At 56.5% G+C, this 21,358-nt stretch overlaps 1 protein-coding gene across 4 annotated transcripts in view; it reads right to left on the bottom strand.

The window, feature by feature from the left end:
* PIK3R6 (phosphoinositide-3-kinase regulatory subunit 6) overlaps positions 1–17,025 on the bottom strand; it is a 33,859-nt gene extending 16,834 nt beyond the window's left edge. The window contains exons 1-7 of one of the 4 annotated variants that reach the window (XM_040530281.1): positions 16,884–17,025; positions 16,627–16,780; positions 6,592–6,709; positions 4,004–4,087; positions 2,875–2,966; positions 1,010–1,078; positions 625–757 (exon numbers count right to left, since the gene is read on the bottom strand). In XM_040530281.1, coding sequence (XP_040386215.1) covers positions 625–757; positions 1,010–1,078; positions 2,875–2,966; positions 4,004–4,087; positions 6,592–6,604 — 391 coding nt within the window. In that variant the 5' untranslated portion in view covers positions 6,605–6,709; positions 16,627–16,780; positions 16,884–17,025. Of the gene's footprint in view, positions 1–624; positions 758–1,009; positions 1,079–2,874; positions 2,967–4,003; positions 4,088–6,591; positions 6,710–10,315; positions 10,845–13,369; positions 13,894–16,626; positions 16,781–16,883 lie in introns of those variants that run through there. The other 3 variants (XM_040530283.1, XM_040530284.1, XM_040530282.1) reach the window with 3 other exon arrangements.
* Between the last annotated feature and the right edge of the window lie 4,333 nt (positions 17,026–21,358).

Consider the following 21,358-nt stretch of genomic DNA (forward strand, 5'->3'; position numbering starts at 1 on the left):
TCAGGGATAATTTCCTGTATTTCCCTTCCTTTGTTTAGTGGATTATGAGCTCAGGAGGGGGCCGGGAGCAGGAGGAAGAGCCCAGCTCCAGCCACAGCCATGGGGCCACGTTGGGGGATAGCACTGGATATGGAGGATATGAAGGATACGAAGGGCACAACACATTTCAGAGTGGGGAGCGATGTGCTTCACCCTCACCTGGCCCTGGGGTGGGGACGACCCAAGGGTCCACACCCACCCCGCTCTGTTCAGGCACCTAATACAGTGTGCAACCTTCTCACGAGCCTCCTGGTGCTCCCCAGAGAAGTTCTTTTCTTAGCTGGGTTAAACCTCTGCTGGGGGGGACCTTGGAGCTCCGGAGGTAGCAGGGAGCAGTGGTCAGGGTGATGCAGTTGGGCTCAGACTCCCAGGAACCCCATGTGATTTCAGTGGTGCTTCCACCAACAGCAGGAGGTTTTCTGCCAATAACCACCTGAAATCAGGAGAGGGGAACCCTCCCACCCAAGCATATCCTGAAGACCCCAGGTATTTGGCCAGCCCCATGCAGAAATCCCTGCCATGGCTCGTTGCATTAGGCAAAGGAAAACACCCAAACCCAGGAGCAGAGCAGGGAAGCCATCGTACCCGGTGCTGTCCTTTCCATCTTCAGCCTGACAGCGTAGTCCAAACCAATGGTGCAGAAAGGCTTGGGCAGGGTGAGCAGCTTCTTGCAGAAGTCATACACTCTGCTGCAGAGCTCGTCGGAGGTACAGGGAGCCTGCGGCAAGAAAGGGGCAGGTAAGGAGATGCCACAGGCAAAGATCCCAAAGGGTGCTCTTCCCCCAACAGACCCCAGGACAGGGGGGTGCAGAGCTACACCACATTCAGCCTGGGTTGAAATGCAGTCTGTGAAGCAGGACCAGGCACGGCGATGATCTGGAAGCCTCCAGCAGTACCCACCGTAGGGCTGTGGACATGCATTTTTCTGATTCCCCGGGATTCTGTCCCAGTGAAGCCCATGAGCAGTTACCTTTATCAGGGTGTACATCAGCGTGTGCAGCAGGGGGATGATATAATGTCGGTAGTCGCCTCGCTCCGCCTGTGGGACCGAAAGGCACGGGTCAGTGCTGGGGCATCCACCGTGGTTCCTGGCATGCTCTGGGTGCAGGAGGATGCTCCCAGCACCAGGGTGAGGTCTGGGATCTCTCCCTGGGCTATCAGGTGGGCAGGGTGTCCCTGGGGTGGACAGGTCCTGCCTGGCAGGCTGCCTGAGTTGGCCATGGGCTGCTATGGGTGTGTGATAGACCATCAAGAGCAGGAGCAGCACCCATGGTGGGAGAGGGAGAACAAAAGTTTCTAACTGAGCTCACCAGGGAGTGCCTTTCTGATGTGAAAATTCACATGGAAATATAAAACCTCTGGGAAAAGCCCCTGCTGTGTTTGGTGGGTGTGGAACCAGAGCAGGAGGAGAGCTGCTCCTGCATCCCCGTCCCAGGCTGTGGGAAGCCAGCAGGACGTGCCCACAGCCTGGCCCGGCTCTAGCACTGCTCCAACAGCAGGAACAGCCTCAGATAAACCTCACAAAGGGATTTCCACCCCAAAAACCTCACAGATCCTCATTGCCAGGGAGGGGGCAATGCCTTATCTAGCTTTGTTTTGCCCTAATGGAAATGGGGCTTCAGCATGAAGGTGCCCTGGGCTGGATGCTCTCCCTCGCTTTTGTGGCCCTGCTGGACAGACAGGAAGGCATTGCAGAGCTTGCAGCTCCTCACCGTGCTGCTGCTGGTGCCTGGGGAGCCTTCCCCTGCACCTCTTTTCAGGGATGGTGTGCTGATGGATCCGAGTTCAATTGAACCGATGGCAGCAAAGCTTTTGAAACGATCAATGAAATGAGTAATACTGAATTGCTGAGCCCACCTGATCTCTGGGCAGAGCCCCAGAGGAGCTCAAGCATGAAATTGCTGAATTGTTATCAGTGGTTGCTACTGCCTGCTCAGAGATGCTGCAGTACCAGCAGGCTGAAAAAAATAAAATAAAATAACATGGCACTGATTTCCAGGAGCTTCAGGGAGACAAAGGGAATTACAGACCAGGAGGCCTGACATTCCTCCTGGGCACATGAAAATAAAAGCAGCATAGGGATAAAAGCATAGCAGGGAGGGGCTGAGATGGCTTTTGCAGGGGAAAGCAGACCTCAGCCCCACCAGGGGAATTCCTGCATCCCTAGCCAAGGGCGATGTGGGCATTCCTGTCTACCTGGATGTGCAAAAGCCACTTGACAGTAGGGGTGCAGGGGGCTTCTCGCCCGGGGAGGGCAGGGCATGTGTCCCCACACACGGGGAGGACTGGGGGAAGTGGGCTCTTCCTCTCGGCACCGGAAGAACTGAGGTGTGCTCGTAAAGAAAAGGTGTGAGCTCGTCACGTTGCATCGCATCAAACCACAAAACTGGTCGCCGCAGGTTGCTGCGGGTACAAAAGGTTCATCCGAGTTCAGAAAGTGAGACGAGTCAATGAATCAAAAAATGCATCGCCCAGTTTCCGTCAGATGCTCTCGGGACAGGATACGGGGCTGGATGGCTCTGATCTGACACCGCTTGGAAGGAAACGAGTGGCAGGGAGGAGAAATTTCCACTGTACCTGAGGCTGCAGATGGCCCAGAGGGTTGCGGGGGACCTGGGGGCGGTCGGAAGCGTTTTGTACCATGCAGTCTGCAAGCTGCAAACACTGTCTGCCTGTGGATGGGAGCTACAGTCCCCAGCCAGCCTCCAAAAACCCTAAACTCCCTAAAAACCCCTTACCCGGGGGATCGTCAAGCCTGGGATGCCGCAGGATGGAGACAGCCCCACAGGGGAGGTGAGACCCCCTCCCGAGGGATGGTTGTGAGGTGACACTCACCCTTTCCAGCTCTTTCACCAAGATCCTGACCAGGATGGAGCTGTTACTGGGATTCTGGTCAATTTTTTTGTGCAGTGTCCATCGCAGCATCCCTGAGAAGGGAAAAACAAGAGGTGAGGCTGCCCCGCAGAGCCGCAATGGGTGGGGAGCCGTGTGTGGTGGAGGAATGGGGCGACCTGGGCACTGCTGCTGCAGAAACCACCGCTGGGATCACTCTCACAGCTAACCCAGGCTTCTCCACCCTCTGCTTCAATCAGTGACCCTCTGCAGGGACAAGTCACACCGCTGCCCTCACTCTGGATGCAGCATTGATGTCAAGCACCGGCAAACGCTTGGGAAAGCATCCCAAAAAAACTGGGACTGGGGAGCTGGAGAAAAGCAAGGCATGGAAATGGACTAAATGACATTAAGTCTCTTTTCTGTTCCCTCCCTGCTTGCTTTCGCTAGGGATCTGGGGTTGCTGCTGCTCCCAGCATGCAACACCTGAGCCACGGTGTGGCTGTCGACCCCAAGCACTTGGAGCAAGGACCACAAAGCTTTTCAGCCTTGCAGACTTGTCGAGGCTCATTCCAGACAAAAATCAGATTTAATTAACTGTAAATATCCTGTATGCTCCAAGTAAAATCAATTTTTCAAAATCAATTAAGTTCCTCAGGGCTGTAGCAGTCCAATTGCTGGGTCAAGTAGAGTTTTATTCTCCCCTACGGTGATGCAGAGATCTCAGCTGGCTCCCTAGCACGGAGCTGAGCCATGTGTGGCAAAACAATAGCCCCGCAGGGAGGGACTGGGAAACTCAGGTATCAGCGAGCTGGAAGGGGCTACAGGGTGAGTTGGTGTCAGAGCTGGGAACAGAGCCCCAGGCTCTGACATTTCACGTCCTGCCCCAGTGCTGGACCCCTGCCTGAGGTTAGGGTGAGGAACCACGTGGAGGAGGGATGGAAAACACCGGGGTTGGTGCATGGAGGCACCTGCAAGTTGGCACCTCTAAGAGCAGGTTGGAAGGGGCAGAGGAACGTGAGGTCACCTCATGTCCCCTGGTGTCATCTGAGAGGGGACCAGTGTGGGGCTGGGGCCATGCAGCGTCCAGTGCGCAGTGCGGGTGGCAGCGGTGCTGTCCCCAGGACCTCACCTCGGTCGCGCTGGCAGGCGGGATGGTGGCCGTCCAGCTCTCGCAGCAGCGTGCGGACACGGCGCAGGATGTCCGACTCCACCTCTGTGGGGACAAAGAGGACGTGAGCAGCCTGGGTGGCACCCCTGGGACACCGGCACCCAGGGCACCCAGGGGGAATGATGCTCTGGTTTGGGTGCACAACCCTCAGGATGGGTATAGCAGCAGGCTTCAGACCTGGCCGAGCCCCGATGGCAACAGGTCAGAGCCCTCCCCAGGGCCACTGGAGCCAGGGGGACAAGTGCCACCCCATGGACTGGTGGCCCATGGAGCCATACCGGGGAGCAAAGCTCTCCTGGGGGGACGTGGTGGCACAGATGCTCTGCAGAGGACTGCTCTGCGCAGGCTCTGCAGAATCCCTCTCCCCTCGCTGAATTACAAAATCGCACATTAAATATACAAGCTAAAGGAAGAAAACCACAGCTTGGCACTGTGCAAGAGCAGAAACACCTCTGCTTTTTGGCACCATGTGGACTCAGCCTCACCCTCACTCACCACCCAGCTCTCACAGCTTCTCCCAGCCCACAGCTGCCACCCATGGGCCTTGAGCACCCCAAGGCAGGGACCGAGCCCGGTGACTGCCACCCGCTCTTTGTGCACGTCAGAGCTGAGCAGCATCTCGGCCAAAAATAAATCTGAAAACCTCAGAGCTGATCTGGGGCATGACTCGTCTGTGGGGTGGGGACTTGCCATCAGGAGGGAGCTCGTGTGTCAGCGCTGGGACATTGCAGCTGTGAAATAAAAGCCAGCCCTGAAGGCACACTGGGGATTGGCTGGGAGATGCAGGATCCCTTTATTCTACCATGGCCGGGCTTTGTGGCCCTCCTTGCTCTGGGTTCTCTTCCCCCATAACAAAAGGACTTTTGCTCCTTTGTAGCAAGAAACTCGTTATATAAAGTCAGCTATCATCAGATGATGTGCTCCTTCTGTAGGCTGCAGCAGCCAGAACATGGCCTGATCCAGGGCAGGACCTCAGTATTCACGGTAACCCCTTTCCTGAGGGAGATTGGTTGGGAGCTGCAAGGAAAAAACCCTGGGGGGATTTCACAGCTCAGCCGGAGACTCAGCCACACGGGAGCTGCAAGAGGCATCTCCAGCGAGCCAAAACCTGAGGCTCCTGCGGGCAGGGACATGATCGTGTGGCAGACGGGGCAGCTCTGAGCATCTGCCCCCTTGTCCCATGCAGACCCATGCCCCATCTCAGGACAGGTTCGATGCAAGAACCAGAGATGTTTTTTGGCTCTTCCTGATGCATCTCTCAGCAGCATCGAGTGGCACCCCAGGGCTGCCAGCCTCCCCGCCAGTTATGCACAGCAGGGAGGCAGGAGCCTTTAGCCCGCCCCAGCATCCCTGCAGCCTCCTCAGCCCCAGCTCCCGTGCAGGCAGCATGGCCAGACCCACGACAAGCCAATTGTGCCCTTCCCGAGCCCAGGGCTGCAATGACAAGGTTCCAACAAGATGGTGGCCAGGGGCACCAGGCACAAGCCCTGGATGAAATTGGACTGGGAAATGCAAACTTTAAAGTATGGGGAATGACCCATTCCTGAGCGCACAGCCCAACAGCCAAAATATCCTATTCACCCAGGGAAGCACACCCCGTTAGGGAGGTTCGGGCAGGGGATCCATGGAATCCAAACTTCTGCAGAGGAGCACTTACTGCTGTGACTGCAGTCTAGGCTGTGTTAGAAGACAACCACACGTTTGGGTTCAGAATTGTTCATCGTGTGCTGCTGAAGCTGTGTGTGTGCATGGGGAAAATCCCGTCTTGGCCAGCATACTTCATGCCATCATACCCACACAGTACGGTTACAGCGCAGAAGCGTCCTTTGAAATGAGATCTTTCTCATTTTGGAAGTGTTATTTGAGGAAATGTCAAAGTTATACTTTAGAAATCTGTATTTTCTCTCCTTTTTGTTTTCCCTGCAGTGATTTGGTAAAGCTCCTCCTTTTCACTGCTATGTTCATTGTTTTTGCACTGAGGGATTGCACACTGTAATGGACTACATGAAACTTCCCATTCTTTTCATTTGTGTATATTTTTAATGACTACGGGAAGTTTTTCCTGAGCGTTGGTATAAATACTGTGTCCTCTTTTTGTAAATCAAAGCGACTGCAGTCGTGATACGCTGAGGTCTCTTGGTGGGGAGCGAAGCATCAGAACACCCCTTCCAACACAAACACGGGGCACTTTGATCTAAAAATGCTCTCAGCCCACTAGCAACAGCCAGCAGTGGCTTGTAAATGGAATAAAACATTTCAGCATTGATATACTGATAACACAATGTGAGATTGCTTTACAATCTGACTGTGACTGGTTACTAGACCTGGTGGCACCCTACAGCAAATCTTTTGGCCATTCCTTGGGTGTTTCATGTCTCAATTGCCACCACCCATCAGGGTTTACCAATGCCTTGCAAAGTGCAGGGTCCCGTGGTATCGCTCTGCCCAGCGACAATCAGTCCTCGTTAGATAGACAAGTATTTACTGGGGGCTGTTGGGGCAGTGGAGGGAATGGGGTGGGGAAGGGTTCATGCAGCAGCATCACCCACCTGTGCTTTCCATGGCCGGGCTGGGGCTGCAGCAGGGCACGGGCACGGCTGCAACGATGGGCGAGTGCGCGGCTGCTGCTCACTCTGCTCGGGCATGGCCTCAGGTCCGGTGTCTTGCCTGCAGAAACCGTGGGACATGGTCAGCTGGGGCTGGCAGCGGGGATGGCAGGAGCACATCGTGAGGCAGAGTCCCGGGGGCATGCCCCAGGTTGGGGTTTCTGGGGCAGAAAGGTTCAGCTCGGAGCTGAACCCACCTGCGTGCTCGGGACCCGCTGCAAGAAGCCCCCGCGGATGGGCATCGCCAGGCAGGGCAGCACCAGGAGCCCTCTCCTCCCCAGGATTTATGAAGAAATGTTCAGGTTAAGTCAAACTGAGCCCAAAATGTGAAGTCCAAAAGGAATAAAAATAAATAAAGAAGAGAAGCTGAACTTCCACAAGGTTTCTAATTTGTTTCCTTGATCTGCTCCCATCCCTATCTAGCACCCAGAGAAACAAAACCTGAGGAAAGCCCAGGAGCCGGTTACGCTCCAGAGGGAAGCCAGCCTGGAGCCAGACAGCTTCCCTTGCCATCGAGCATTGTTCTCTCCAAAGAAAGAGGAAAAAGAAAGCGGAGGAGGAAGGAAGGGAGATCTGCCTGTGACACGGCCACCCAGTGCCCACAGCAAGGCAGCGTCCCCGCAGCTGCCCTCTCCCCACCCATGGGACCCCGTCAGTCCTCTGGGTCCCTCCAAGCACAGTCAGACCATCAGCCCACACTCCTGCTCGTGTCTTTGCTCTATTTAGGAATCTCTCAATTTAATTTATAGATTTAAGATCTATCTCTGCCAATTTAGGCCCTAAATCTGTACATATCCCCCACCCAACCCATCAAGTGTAGCAGGAGATGGACAAACACTTGTGAGAGCTCTCCCAGCCACACACAACTCGTGCTTAAGAGCATCCTGCTCTCAGCTGCTCCTAGATGCTCACTAAAAGCTTCCTGAAGAAAGTGAAGCTTTCAGCACCCACCCCAGAGCCGCCTGGACTTTATTTCCGTGGCTGAGGCTGGCTCCAAGCCACCGCTGCAGATTTCCACCACCCGCTGGGCAGCTCCCAGCCTTGAGCAACTGAAGGCGGCGAGGACAAGGGAGGCAAAGACTGCTGTGGCCCCGGGGCTAATGACAGGAGACCCCTGCCTCTCCTTGCATGGCTTGGTGCAGGGCAGGGAGTAGGGGGCAATTCCAACCCCCCAGCTCAGCTGATGCTGACCTGGGAGTCGCGTCCCTGCAGCACGTGGACATCGCTGCGGGGATGGATGTGTGGTTTCCTCCGAGACCAACACCCCGCTCTGCAGACCCAGGACATGTGGTGGGACAGGGGGACTACAAAGCTCAGAAAACCATTTCTTTCCTGTGGGTGAGTGGCGGGAATGCCCGCAGGGTTTTCCTTCCTGCGGCACACCCTTAGCACCCGACCTAGTGCCAGCCCCACGTCCCCATCCCCTACCACCTCCTGGGACAGCACAGCCAGATCCTGCTGGGGCGGCAGCGAGGGGAATAGGAGGCTGCCAAGGAGGGTCTAACACCTCAGGGCTGCCTTGGTGCTGCTCTATTTCAGGGATGTCATCATGCTCAGGGCTTCCTCTTGGCTGTGTTTATTTCCTCGATGGCGGTACCATCCCCAGCCACTGGCTACAGGAACGAGCGATGCTCTAATCCTTTCCTTGCCCAGCACCACACAGCTGCGTTACATCACTGGCGGGCTGGTCGGCACAGTGGCTCTCAAAGTGATATTTCCTGCGGGGAAAAAGCCCCCTCACGGGGCTGGGTGCATGCCGGGCTCTTCGGGGCCAGCAGAGGCGTCTGCCGAAGCGAAAGGCAGGCGGCTGCTAATTGTGTCGGTGGTTTTCCACATCCGCATCCTACCTACCCGTGCGTGGGAGGGAACCGGCGCACCGGTGCTCGCTTTCCAGATTTAGAAAAGGACTCGGGGTGGTGTGAGCTGCTCCGGGCCCTAGAAACTTTGCTTCTCAGTCGCCTGCTTGCTTAAGAAGTGCTGGCACTCCTCGCTGTCTGCAAAGACCTGAGATGGGGCCAGCAGCCCACCTGTCTGCTCCAAGGACTCGAGTCTCCCAAGAAAATTCAACATAAAATTCCCCAAACTACTCCCCGGCATATTCAGAGTCCAGCAGGAGGACAAATTTTGTACAAGGCGCAAAAGGAGATGGGTAGAAGCAGGCTGGTGAGAAAGGTCGGGGTCAGCCCAGTTCCCCCCAGGGAGGGGAGGTGGGGTTGAAGATGGCAGGAGATGGATGGCATCAGCCCGTGGGTCGGCACACTGCCCACCTCCCCTCCTGGGCCTCACCAGGGCTTCCCTGGCAGCAACAAGCACAAACCTCAGCCCAGTGACACGGCGAGGAGGGCTTTGAAGCTGCAGGAGGCTGTGCTGCTACCAGGGCTAATTCAGCCTTGTGCAGATCACTCTCAGACCAGAGCTCGGGCTGCTGCTTGGAGTAGCAGCAGGGAGACACCTCCGTTCGCCTTCACAAAGCAAACACAGCTGACGGGGAATGCCGGAGACACCAGCCTCCGTCGACACAGTGCACTGGCTCGGCCATTCTTCAGAAGAGCTTTGGGCTGCCAAAGCCATGTCCCTGGTCCCTCAGCCATGCAGCTGGAGGCTGCTGCCCAGGTGACATTAATGAAGCCAGGCTGGTCTGTGCCAGATGGCCACAGCACCGCCAGCTGAGCTCAGCTTGGCAGGGAGCAAAGACCTTTAGACCCCTGGGAAGGAGATGCCAGCCCCTGTCCTGGGGAAGGCCATGTGGGTAGGAGGGGGTCGCTGGCCACCACTAGAAGCCAAGCATCCCTGGGGGACACAGGAACCATCTCAAGCACCAATGCCACACTTAGAGCCACTGATTTGGGTGAAAAAGCATTTTAGCAGTGTGCACAACTGCAGACATGGAGATGCCAGTGCTGGTGCAAGGTAGTGGGAGATGGTGTCCACTAATGGGATCCCCAGAGCTGTGCGAGGCTGCAACGGGGTCTGTCCCCATCACCCACGGCTCTGCCCCCAACACCCCTCTGCCAGCCAGGCTCTTCCCAGGACGCGGCAGCCACAAACAGGGACCAGATGCGACACACTGTGCAATGCTGGGACCACTCCTCGCCTGGAAAGGATGCATGCAGGGGACACAGGGCCAAAGCCCCTTTGTCATCTCCACCCCTTCTGGTCGCAGACTGTGGGGCTGAAGGCCCTGGTGACAGCCACCTCTGTGCCCATCGAGCCCTGATCCACACGTGCTGTGAGCCCTGGTGCTGAGTGGGGAGAGCTAGCACAGAGATGTGTCTGAGATGTGCTGCAGCCCCTCTCTGACCCAGGTCCCCTCTCCCAAGCTGGCCCAGCATCTCACACAGGAACATTCTCAGCCAGGGTGGCCAAGGGGACCTCAGGGGACCCTCAGCAACAACGGTGCCACATCCCAAGACCCAGCAGCGGGGGGCTGCTGCTGGCCCCTGTGTCAATACAGGCGGATACTTTTCCCTTTTCTGGGGAAAAAAACGCCTGGTGGACTACCTCAAGCCTGCAAGAGAGAGGGCTACATGCTTTCCAGGAGTCGTGCCCAGAAGGCTGGGGACATACCTCCCACCTCATGCCAGCCCCACGTCTTCCCCGCTGCGCTGGGAGCGGGGGGACCACACAAGGAAGGAGCACCCCCAACCTCTCTCCGGGCTGCACTCACCTTCCCTTGTGTCCTTCCAGCTCCCAGCGTCACCGCAGGGCACAGGATGGTCCCGGCAGGCTCATGGCGAGGAGGAGGAGGAGGAGGAGGCAATGCAGGCAGGAGCTAGCAGCGAAGCAGCAATCCTGAGCTCCGGCACCGGCAGCCCACGTTGAACCCTGCCGGGGCTCGCTTCTTCTCTGCGTGCGTGTGTCGGAGCCCGCTGCTCACTGGTGACCACAAGCTTTCTACCCCGAAACAGGAAGGGCTCAGAGGCCCCAGCCAGCACACACGATGGTGGGGAGATGAGAGCGGAGCCAAGGGGAAATACAGTGGCACGGGGCGTAAACGCTGGCCCTGCAAAAGTGTTGGCGAGAGGCAGAAGCTGCTCAGTTCCCTGAACCACACCACTCCTCCGCTTTCTGTCCCCCTCCTCCCCATGCATCTCTTCTCTTCCCTGCAGCAGACACGAGACACATTTCATCCCGTAACTGGTTATTTTGCTGTCTGCCAGCTCAGCAAGACCAGAGGCTTCTCTGCATTCATCCCACTTCTTTGCAGAGCTGCAGTTCCCTGCTTCCTCTCTGCAATTCTTAAAATACCCAAGGCATCAGCTGTATTTTATTTCATTTACAGGAAAAAAAATAAAAGAAAGGGAACGAAGAAGGGAAGCCACATTCCTCCTTTCAGTTCTCAATAGCCATGAGGCTTTTAGTGATAAAACCTGCGTGACTCCAAAGCCACCTCTCCCAGGAGCTGGGGTAGTTATGGGCAGCATCTGGCTATATTCATGAAAATGAAGAACTTGGCAGTGAAAGCACAATTCACCCCAGAAACACACAGATAAGATCACAGGTTAAAGGTTTTTACGTCTTCCTTTTCTAAGCTACCAGGGTGGCAGAGAAAGCATGAGCAGAGCCTGTTCCTCAGCATCCATCAGCCCACCCTCCGAACACCACTGAGATAGCCCGGGATGGATTGTTTCAGTTATAACGTGGGTTAGTGCCCCTGTGAGTGTCAGGACATGTCACCTATGGTCCCAAAGGGCCCGGGTCTGGGCTCAGCACTGTGCTACCTGTGGCTGGAGCACCTCCTGTCCACCAGGCTCCTCGCAGCCCTGAGCAGGGACCCTTGGAGCACAGCGCGGCACAGTCATGGTGCCACCACCAAGGCTGCCAGGGGTTTTGGAAGAGCTGCCAACATACTGCCAGCAAGCACCCAAGTGCCTCCACGAGTGACAGGGGAATCCGACCCAACCAGGACCAGAGCTCGGCCCCAGGAGGCCATGTCCCACCCTGCAGCAGCCCAGCTCCCCCAGCCCATTCAGCAGCAAAGCCCCCACATCCCGTGGTCCCCTCCAGCCGCCGTAAGCACTGCCCTGGCACCAGAGAGCCTCTGCTGGCCACAGCCCAGGTAGGCAGCTTTTGGAGGGCACAGCCTGGGGTGGGGTTGGAAATGCCATGGCAGATGGATGGAAAAGTGTCCATCCATGTGAGTCATCTCAGCCCCCACCACACTCAGGGAAGAGGCTGTCCCCTGGCGGCCTTCCACATGGGGATTCACGAGCTCCCCAAAAGACTTGCTGCTCAGACTGTCAAAAGCTGGCAGAAATTGCTAAAAACACAACCCCCTAGACTATGTGAAACACAAGACAGAAGGAGTGACGCAGAAATACCTAAAGCTGTGGAAGAAAACCCAAAGCCAGGTGGGAAGCTCGGTCCCTCCATCCTGCCCTCACACTCAAGCATCCTCCACTGCCCAGCACACCTTGGCTGGGGTCCTGAGCATCACTGCCTGGACGCCTGCTGACCATGCCCAGTCCTGGGGGATGTCCCCTCTCCCAGCTTGCCCAAGGACACCAGTGACGAAGCAGGGTAAGCATAGCTCATGCACACACGCTTGCTCTCTCCGAGATATATTTAGTCCCGCTCCGAAGATTGTCTCTCCACGCCTTCTGAAGCCCTGTATTTGGTTACAAACTCACTACACGGGTATGTCTGAGGTTTCCTGTGCCAGTTTATCAGCTCAATGACAGACGCTTGCAAAGAAAAACCCGTGCATTGCCCAGGAGCAGGTTATGGAAAGCCGTTCCCTGGACATGCTCCTCTTCTCCCTTCTCCCCATCCCACCGCCAGCCACCAACCAGACACCAGCCCTTCCCAATCCTACTGCAGACACCCCAAAGGAGCCAGAGCAAGGAAGGATCATGCAAATACCATCAGCAGCAGTGAGCGAGCTGTGCTGCACCGGGACGTCCCGAAGGAAGAGACGGCAGGCGCGGAGCTGGAGGGGAGGTGCGGAAGCGCCCGCGGCGCAGTGCCATGCGGTGGCAGACGTCCTGCAGGGCAGAACAGCACCCGCCACCCCTCACACTGCCCTCCCCCTGCTCCCCGCAGGTGGCTCCAGGCCAGCTCGCTTATGGAAGCAGCACCTCTGAAAGTCAAATGTTACACAGCGCTCACGCTGGGGCGGCTCCCAGCCCGCATTTCCTTCCAGCTCCAATGAGAGTGGCTGGAGCAGAAGGATCGAACGTGAGCCAAAGGCGGTTTTCTCCTGCGGGAGCTGGAGGCAGCTCCGAGCGGGACATTTCCCCCAAGGCGACCTGCCTGTTTGACATCACAACCCCTGGGCTGCTCAGAGTGCAGCTGACAGCCCCAAAATGCCGCGTGATTGCTCCTTTGGGACCCAGGGTCACCACCTACATTGGGACAACCCGATGCCACGGCAAGAGCTTCCAGCGCTGTCTGTCAGAGCAGCTCTGCCCTCCTGGTTGTGCCCTCCTCTTAGACCATGTCCACCTGCCAGGGGAGAGGCTGCTTTTAGGGCCAGATCCTGACCTCCAGCCCCACTGCACAGCTTGGGTAGGAACGTGGAACAAATCCAGCCTGCACCCCCCTACCATCCGGGTAACAACAGCTCCAGGCCCCACCAAGGACCCGACCCATGGCCAAGGATGTACACTGAGGGCAAGCTCCATTTCACCTTACACCAACCACCTGAGCGCAATGTGCCACATTTAAAAAGAAAACTAAGCCAAGCTCTCATTATGAAACTCAAAAAACACATAAAAATCACCTGGGAGAGTCTGTTGAGGAGCCTTATTTCTGTCCCCACTCAAACAGGCTGCCGGGGTGGAAGAGACCTGCAGAAGAAGTAGGGGAACCACGCACGATCCCTTCTGGACCCATTTTCAGTTTCAGCTCTAAAACCTGTCAGGGCTTGTGGTTTCAGGCGGCTCTGATACGAAACCAGATGCTCTCCCTCAGGCTCTCCCTGCCAAGGAAAGGCGTCTCGAGCTCAGCCTCTGCTTTCCAGCAACACTGTGCTGCACTGGTTCCTTGCCGGCTGCTCCGGTAGGCGCGTCCCTGCCAGGAGGCTCACACCCGCGGAGCGAGGGGGCGAGAGGGACGCTGTTCAGTAACAAAACGCTTTCACAGCCCACACCACTGCGGATATTCATCTGCCCGTCAGGATGAAAAGAGCCCCAAACCCCTTTGCTAAAGCTGGTGTGGAAGTGGAGCGGCTTCCTGGACACTAACGGCTCTTTGGAGACTTCCTCGCCAACGTCACGTTTCATTCTTTCTAAGGGAAGAAACGAGTTTTCCGGAAGCATCAGCTTTTTAGATTTAGCATCTCTCTTTCCATTCCCGGAGTCGGCTTTGGAAAAACAATCGGAGGGAAAAAATAAACGCTTTCTGAAAACTGCTGCCAGGTTTGCTCGCACAAACAGCCCAGGCAAGTGCTGTCAGCCTGAGGGGGAAATAAAATGCACGGCACAGTCCCTTCACCCTACATACACACTCTGTATCACCAGCTGGGATAAAGCAGCTGCGTGTTGACAGCAAATCTTTGCTAAAGATTTGCTAAGACCCCTTACTAAGACATCTGGGGCTTTAGCAGCAGTTTCAGGGCGCATTCAGAATCTTGTGGTGCAGCACAAGCAGCTGCTGGGGCTGCAGGGGGGTGGAATATTTGCACGGGGCTTTGGGGGGCCACCAGGGCAGGGTGACCAGAGCCAGAGTGACACCAGCACGTTGGGGATGGCACCTTGCCCCAGTGTCAGTGGAGGACAGGGCTACGGGGTGCTCCTGGCATTGCCCTGGCAGCGGGGAACAGCCTCCTGCCACAGGGCTGACATGGAGAGCAAGGAAGGGGAAAGCATATAATGAGGAACCATGAGGGCAAGCCCAACAATGAGGTTTAATTACATGGTACAGCCAACAGCAGAACCCCCTGCTTTTGGCAGGACCATAAACATCCCCCAGTAAGGCCACTCCGGACTGAACAACCCAAACCCATGGGGCACAGCTTGCTCACAGCAGCAGCTCCCTTGGAGAGCTCCTGCCCAAACCACGTTTGATGGACGGTGCTGTCTTCAAGGCATGTCACACCTCAAAATAGAACGACGTGACTCAGCCAACACGGCATCTGCCTTCAGCACAGCCATTAGCACCAGCAAAACTCAAAAACCAAGAAAGCAACTAGAAGAAAGTCCCTAGAGCCCCCGCTTCTGGGTAGGTGATGTGATCAGCATTGGTAAGGCTGAGCACAACCTAGCCAAGAGGCTCCTTGGGCCAGCTCTCTCCGAATGAGAAGAGCAGCTGTCATCTCTTGTGACAATCAGAGCTCCTCTGTGTCAAATCCCCCCGAGGCTGGGCACACGGGACTGCTGGGGAGGGATGCTGCTGCCCCCATCCCAACAGCCTGTTGGATGTGCTGGGGTGGAAGCACAATCCCAGATGAAGTTTATAGCAACCCAAAACCACTTGATGTCAGGATAGCCCAGTGCCAGCTGCTGGAGCCCCAGCACCTCAGGGCTGGAGGCAGGGGCTGCAGGGCAGAGCCCTGCGAAGCCGCGAGCTCAGGTCTCACTGGAACAGCCCAGAGGCTTTGTGGCACCAAGCTCTTTCCTCCGATCAAACCTGGGAGAAAGCTGCATGGTTAGAACAGATTCATGCCATATATTTCACCAGACTGACACGTATTTTCTACCATTGCAGATGTAGGACATGCCTCTGGATGCTCAGCTGTAAAGGCTGAGTAATGTCCCGTGGATTTGGACCATCCACAGAGGAACTTGGATACTGGTTGAGATTCTTGGAAGCCATGCACTTATTGCAGGACCAGAGCACAAGACGCACCCATGGAAAAGCTTGTGCAAGTCTCAGAGGTGATCAATCAGCCCTTGATGCCCAGAGGAAATTGTTTCCTTCAGGCGTAGCCAAGGGGCACAAAAGAAACGTGGCCACTGGGCTGGATGGACACCCAGCGAGCTCCCCTGGGAGGGCAACAGCATCTCTGGGAGGTGAGTGGTCACAGTGCAGCCACTCGGGCTTGGTGCCTCAGAGGCAGCCAAAGGAGGCTGCCAGAGGCAAAGGAATAGCTAAAAACTGCGTCATGTACGCAGCTTACTCGTCTGCTTTGTTTTTGAAACCCAAGCCCCCAGCACTTCACTTTTTAGTTTCCTTTCCAGCCGGGGCTGCTGCGCTCTCCGCGTTATCGCCGCTGCCATCGCCGTTGATTGCCATGTCACCGCCGCAGCACTCGGGGCCCCCAAGGGAGGGCCAAGGCAGCGGGCCAAGGGCAGGGGCAGGTGGGCGGCCACACGACTGCACGAGCGGCCAGTGCGGGTGCGAGCCACCTGCAAGCAGCAGCCAGAGCTCGGCCACCAGCGGGTGACAGCCGGGAGCGGCTCCGGTCGTCGCAACTGGGAGGGAGCTGTTTCGCACGGAGAAAAATGAATAAGCATGAGCTAGCGCTGAAACGGCCCCAGATCGGTGATGTAAGCTGCTTGCTCCATCTGGGCTGAGCGGCTGCCAGGAGGGTGTATGGGGGGGCTCGGATGAGTGCCGGAGCTAGAGCACCACCAACACCAAGCCCACCCCCAGGACAGCCCCAGGGTGCCGGCAGCCTCAGGGGACAAACTCCAGGGCAAATGCTGTTTCCCACCAGGATCACGCTGGCTGGCAGGGCTAGCTCACACAAATCCTCTTTTCCTGCAGATAAGCAGCACGTTCCCCTTCACCAGCACCATCAGTGCCCCACTCCCCTTGCTCGCCCCAGGCAAGGAAACCACACCAACCCCGTTCAAGTGCTTCCCAGGGTCTTCCAGGGAAGATGCCAGGGTGATGCAGCATTTACACACACACACACACACTTCCAACCTCTGATATATACAGAGCTGCCCGGTAAAAGCACAGCACAGCAGACCTCCTCAGGGAGCAGCAAAGCAGCAGGGGTCTCCCAGAGGAGCAGCAGAGGGACAGGGCAGGAGGGTGAGCGCAGCGTTTCGTGCACGCACAGCCACCCGATGCTCTTCATCCGGACCCTACCTGCTTGGTGGGGCAGGCAGCAGGAGCATCAGGCGTGCACCTGGGGTTGCATCCAGCACGGAGGGGCACAGCAGGGTCCGGGGGCAGCCATCAGGGTCTCTGCTCTGCCCAGCGGGTGCAGGGGCAGCGCCGGGGCGGCTGCACGCTTCAAAGTCTGCAAAGTGAAAAGGGAAGCGCTGAAGTTATTTCAAGACAACTTCCTCTTTCAGACAGAAGCCCCTTAAGGAGAAAGCTGTCACCGCGTGGGTCGCGCTCACCCGGCACTCTCCAGACGTGCAGGAGAGGGTGGAAGAGTGCTCCAGCCCTGCCCTGCCCTAATCCCCAAAAACCAGCCGTGCAGGTTGGGCTGCTGGGGCACAGCCTAGCCAGGGCTCAGGCCTCCCAGCCCGGGCAGCAAGAGTGCCTGACGCTGCACACCCTGCGCCGGGAAATAAACAGGGTTGCTACAGAGACAAGGAGGAGTCTGTCCAAGCGGGAGGCTTTTCCAGCTCCAGCACGAAGTTTTGTGCCCCTGCCAGCTCTTCCAGCCCTGAGCATGCCGTGCACATCTGCTTTTTGCACAAAGCCCCCGCCGTGGGGACGGGTGCCCCCAGCAGCCCCTGGCTGCCTGGTGCCAACCCAGGGACACGGACGGGGCAGGGGACACCCGGCCCCTCCGGGGAAGGGGTCACAGGGAAATTCGTCATCGCGTTGGCAGCGTCCTCGGCCAGAGCAGGCCTGGTTGTGCTCAGCGAGGCGTCACGTTGTCACCACTTGTGACTCAGTGGCGGGGCCACAGCAGCCAGGCTGAGCTGAAATGGGGCCATGCGGGGGGGGGAGGCCCCAGGTGAGGCTGCTCAGGGCTGCTGCAGGGCCCCACGCTCCACTAGGACCGCGGCCCATTTGCACGTCTGCATCAGCCCAGCTAGGGACTGCCACAACCAGGGCTGCCCCCGCTCATGTCTGGGGCCCTGCTGGGTGTGCTCAGCCCCCAAGTGTCACCTGCAGTGATGCTTGAGGCCCTGAGCTTCTTTGGGGTAAGGGATTGGGGTGCGGGAACACGCTCCGAGAAGGAGCGTGAGAACAGCAGCCGACACCGTATCACTTCCCATCTTCTTTTACATGAGAAAAAGCATTAGGTACAGTTACATACCTGGGCCCCTGATTTAAAAATAACCTACTTCCTTCCTGACCAGGAGGGAAAAGCAGGAGGCGGCTGTTCGGCTGGCTGTCAGCGTGATTTGCTTCCAGTCCCCACTGGTTGTGCTTGTGCCAAGGCATCCCCGCAGCAGGGGCTCGCTGCCCCACATGGCCCCACAGGCAGGAAGGCTCCGGAGAAGCAGCAGCCACATGCAGCACTGGATGATAACGCCCACATTTCCCCTCTCTTGGCTTCGTTCACACTTGCTCCCATTGATGAAGGACCCATGGACGTGTCCTGGTGGCCGTGGCAGGGGTGGTGCCAGCGGCCCCATGGGCAGCACGGCAGGGGCATGTGCATGTGGGGTCCTGTTTGCAAAGGGTTTTCCCTACTAGGATCAGGAGGAGCTTCTTCAGCATGCCGTGGCTGAGGTTTAGGCAGTGCTGTTCAATAGCTTACTTTCCCGTGCCTGTCTGTATGTCCTGACACCACATTGCATCTGTCCTACAGCAGGAGGTACCCAGCAGGCAGGAACCCCTGCTGCAGGCAGAAGTGTCCATGCAGAAACTGTTTCCATGAAAACTGCAAAGCAAAGAGAGGGGTTAAGCCAGCACACTGACACCGTGACAGGGATTATCCCCATGCAGTAGCATAGGAGGGGCAAAGGCTGGCACCAGGTTCCTTGCACACCTTCATTGGACGTGCTCCTGCTTTGGTGATGCTGCACAGGCACCTTTCAAGGCCAGGATCTCCCATTGCTGCTGGACATTTTCACTCCTTCCCTCTCATCCGGCCTCTGAAGGACCCATACCTTCACCACTGACATATTTTCAGTGCAGTCAGACCCTCTCTCACCACACAGCTACAGCAGAAGGATGCCATGAACTTGGCATTCCCCTTGGCCTATTTCTGCCGTGCACAACAAGCAGCCTCCTCAATGCCATCACCGCTGGGATCCCGACCCAAAATTCATTTAGCTCAAACAAGCAAACAAACAAACAAACAACAGGAAACAACCAAAAGAAAGAGAGGGAGAAGAGAGAGAACTTGTGTGGCAAAAACACAGACCCAGTACAAAACAGCTGTTTGTCCCACAACACCATCCTCGGGGATTTACAGGTATTGTAGGAGCACCATAAAGGGCCATGCCTATACAGTTCTGTGCATGCTCGGGATACAAAGTGCTTTCTGAATCCCTGAATCCTCCTTCTGTGGAAGAAATCTTTCCAGCTAAAACAAAGAGCTCACCTGAAGCACTAATTCAAAAGGGGTTTTCCAGCCCAGAGGGGAACTTGCTGCCCAGCCTGGGGCTTTCCTGCTGGCGGAACAGCACACAGCCTGCTTCTCTTGAGCTGGGACAGCCGCCAGCACATGAAACCACACCAGCAGCAGCAGCTCGCTGCTGGCGGGCATGGTGCTGCACAGCCCGGGGCATGGTGCTGCACGGGGCACGGTGCTGCACAACCTGGGGGCACTGTGCTGCACACCCAGGGCATGGTGCTGCACACCCAGCGGGCTGTGACGTGCTGGCGGGACCCGCTCTGTGCCAGCCGTCGCGCTCCAGTGCTCGCAGCTGCAGCAGGGCCCCGCGCCCACCTCCAGCAGTGGTGCTGAGGCTGCTGGGGATGGAGCTTCTTCTCCTCCCTGTTGCTGTCTGGTTCCCGTCTTGGTTCCTGCTTCACACCCAGTGAAAGCACAAAGCAGCTTCCCTTGTCAAATGGGAGCTCTGGGCACCTCTCCTCCTGCCCTGTTTTCTATTCGGGGACAGCTTAGTTTTTCCCGCTTTAATTTTCTATCATTACGTGGCTGCTATAATAACAGACCTAGCGAGCCAACTGGGTTTCTGAGGGAAGCAAAGGTATTTGCAAAAAGAAAAGGACGCTGTCTGAGCACTGCTCCTCCCAAACCACCCAGCCTGCAGGGAAAGCTCCATTGGCAGATGTCCGAATCACCAACGTTTTAGTCAAGGGATGCTTTTCTTCCAGTTTATAACGGAGCAGGTCACAGACCGACTGATATGTTTGTGTCACGTCTCTATTTTCCAGCCTGATTCTGATTTTCCTCTCTCTTTCACAAATAAGGAGGATGGGGGTATTTGGGGGACTGGGGAAGCCGAGCAAACTGCCAGTTTTGTGGTCCTTACCTCACCTTTTTGATTTGTCCAAACTAAGTCATCTTCAACACCTTTTTTTTTTTTTTTTTTGGTCTTGAAAAAGTCCGTGGTAAGAAAACAGAAGCAAGTACAAGACAATAATAATGAGCCATGGACTTTTCACATCTGAGAAGCCTCATGGCATGTCCTGCAAGGGTAGAAACTGCCTTATCTGATAAAGATAATAGCAACAGGAGAGACAACTGCTCACCTACAGGTTAATTATGGGTTTGAAAATCCAAGTAAAATGATTGTGATAAGCTTGAGCAGGCAGCTGATAAGAAATCAGCAAGCTTTTCCTTTCCGTCCCGCCATTCAATGTGTTGGGCACGCACCCAGCAGTGCCAGCGATGGAGAAGCCACCACTGGTCGAGGCCACTGCTTGTGAGCAGGACATTTTGAGGAGGAGATGGGTTCGGGTGCTGCAGCTGCCTCGTGCCAATGGGCTGCACGCACGGCCAGTGACTGGCTGTTTCACGGAAGAGATCAGCTGCTTGAAACCACACTGGATGGCTTTTTGTCCAGATCTTAAGTGCTGCGTGCCCACAAGCCAAGGGCTGTACGTTTCCGCTGCCCACACCTCCCAGCAGATTCTTCCCAGAAATTACAGCTCTCCCGGGGGTGCCAAGGTGACAGTTCTGGAATGAGATCAAATCCCTGAGCTTATCAGCTCTGCCAGCGATAGCACACAGCAGGAAATAGCGCTTTTTAATCACAGCCACTCTGTTCCAATTCACTCGGCAAACTGATAAGCCAGGCAGCAGCGCTGCTCTTATGGCGGTGTTTCAGGCAGCACGAGCAGGGCTTTCGAAACACCACTGCAGCTTCCAGCCCGCTGGGTGAGGCAGAGAAGGGGGCAGGTTATTGCTTAACCCCAGGCCAGAGCCCAGAAGCCATCCCACACCAATGCCCACACAAGCACGACGAGCAGCTCTGCCCGCTCACCCTACCTGGCCTGAGCGCTCCTGGCAACATCGCCTGCCGGCCTTCTCCAGCTGGGTCTGAACATCACACCTCCCCTCAGAGACCACCGTGTCCATCGGTTGGCAGCTCTTGGAGGAAGGAGGGTGGGCACGGCTGTCTCATGCTCGTGGTACTCCTCTGGCCAAGTCTGGTGGCCTTTCACTCCCTGGGGGGACCCAGCAGCTCAGAGCCAGCCCGTGAAACCAGTGTCCCCACTGTCCCAGCAGAACCACCACCTCCCCGGCCATACCAGTGTAGGTGCCACTTTTGCCGCAAGGAGAAACTTGGTGCTGGTCTCCATTGAACAGCACCCTATGGGTAGGTAAAAAATAAAAGTAAAATAAACTGGTGTCAGCTCAGTTCACTTTAAATCATGATTCTCCAGCACAGTCACCATCCTCTGCTCAGCCTCACCTGGGAGGATAACTTGGATGTTTTCTGCTCCAGCTCATCAATGAACACACCAGAAAGCCACAGAGGGAGGCACCCTGTGCCTC

This window comes from Cygnus olor, chromosome 18 (genome assembly GCF_009769625.2).
Source record: "Cygnus olor isolate bCygOlo1 chromosome 18, bCygOlo1.pri.v2, whole genome shotgun sequence".
Lineage (NCBI taxonomy): Eukaryota > Metazoa > Chordata > Aves > Anseriformes > Anatidae > Cygnus > Cygnus olor.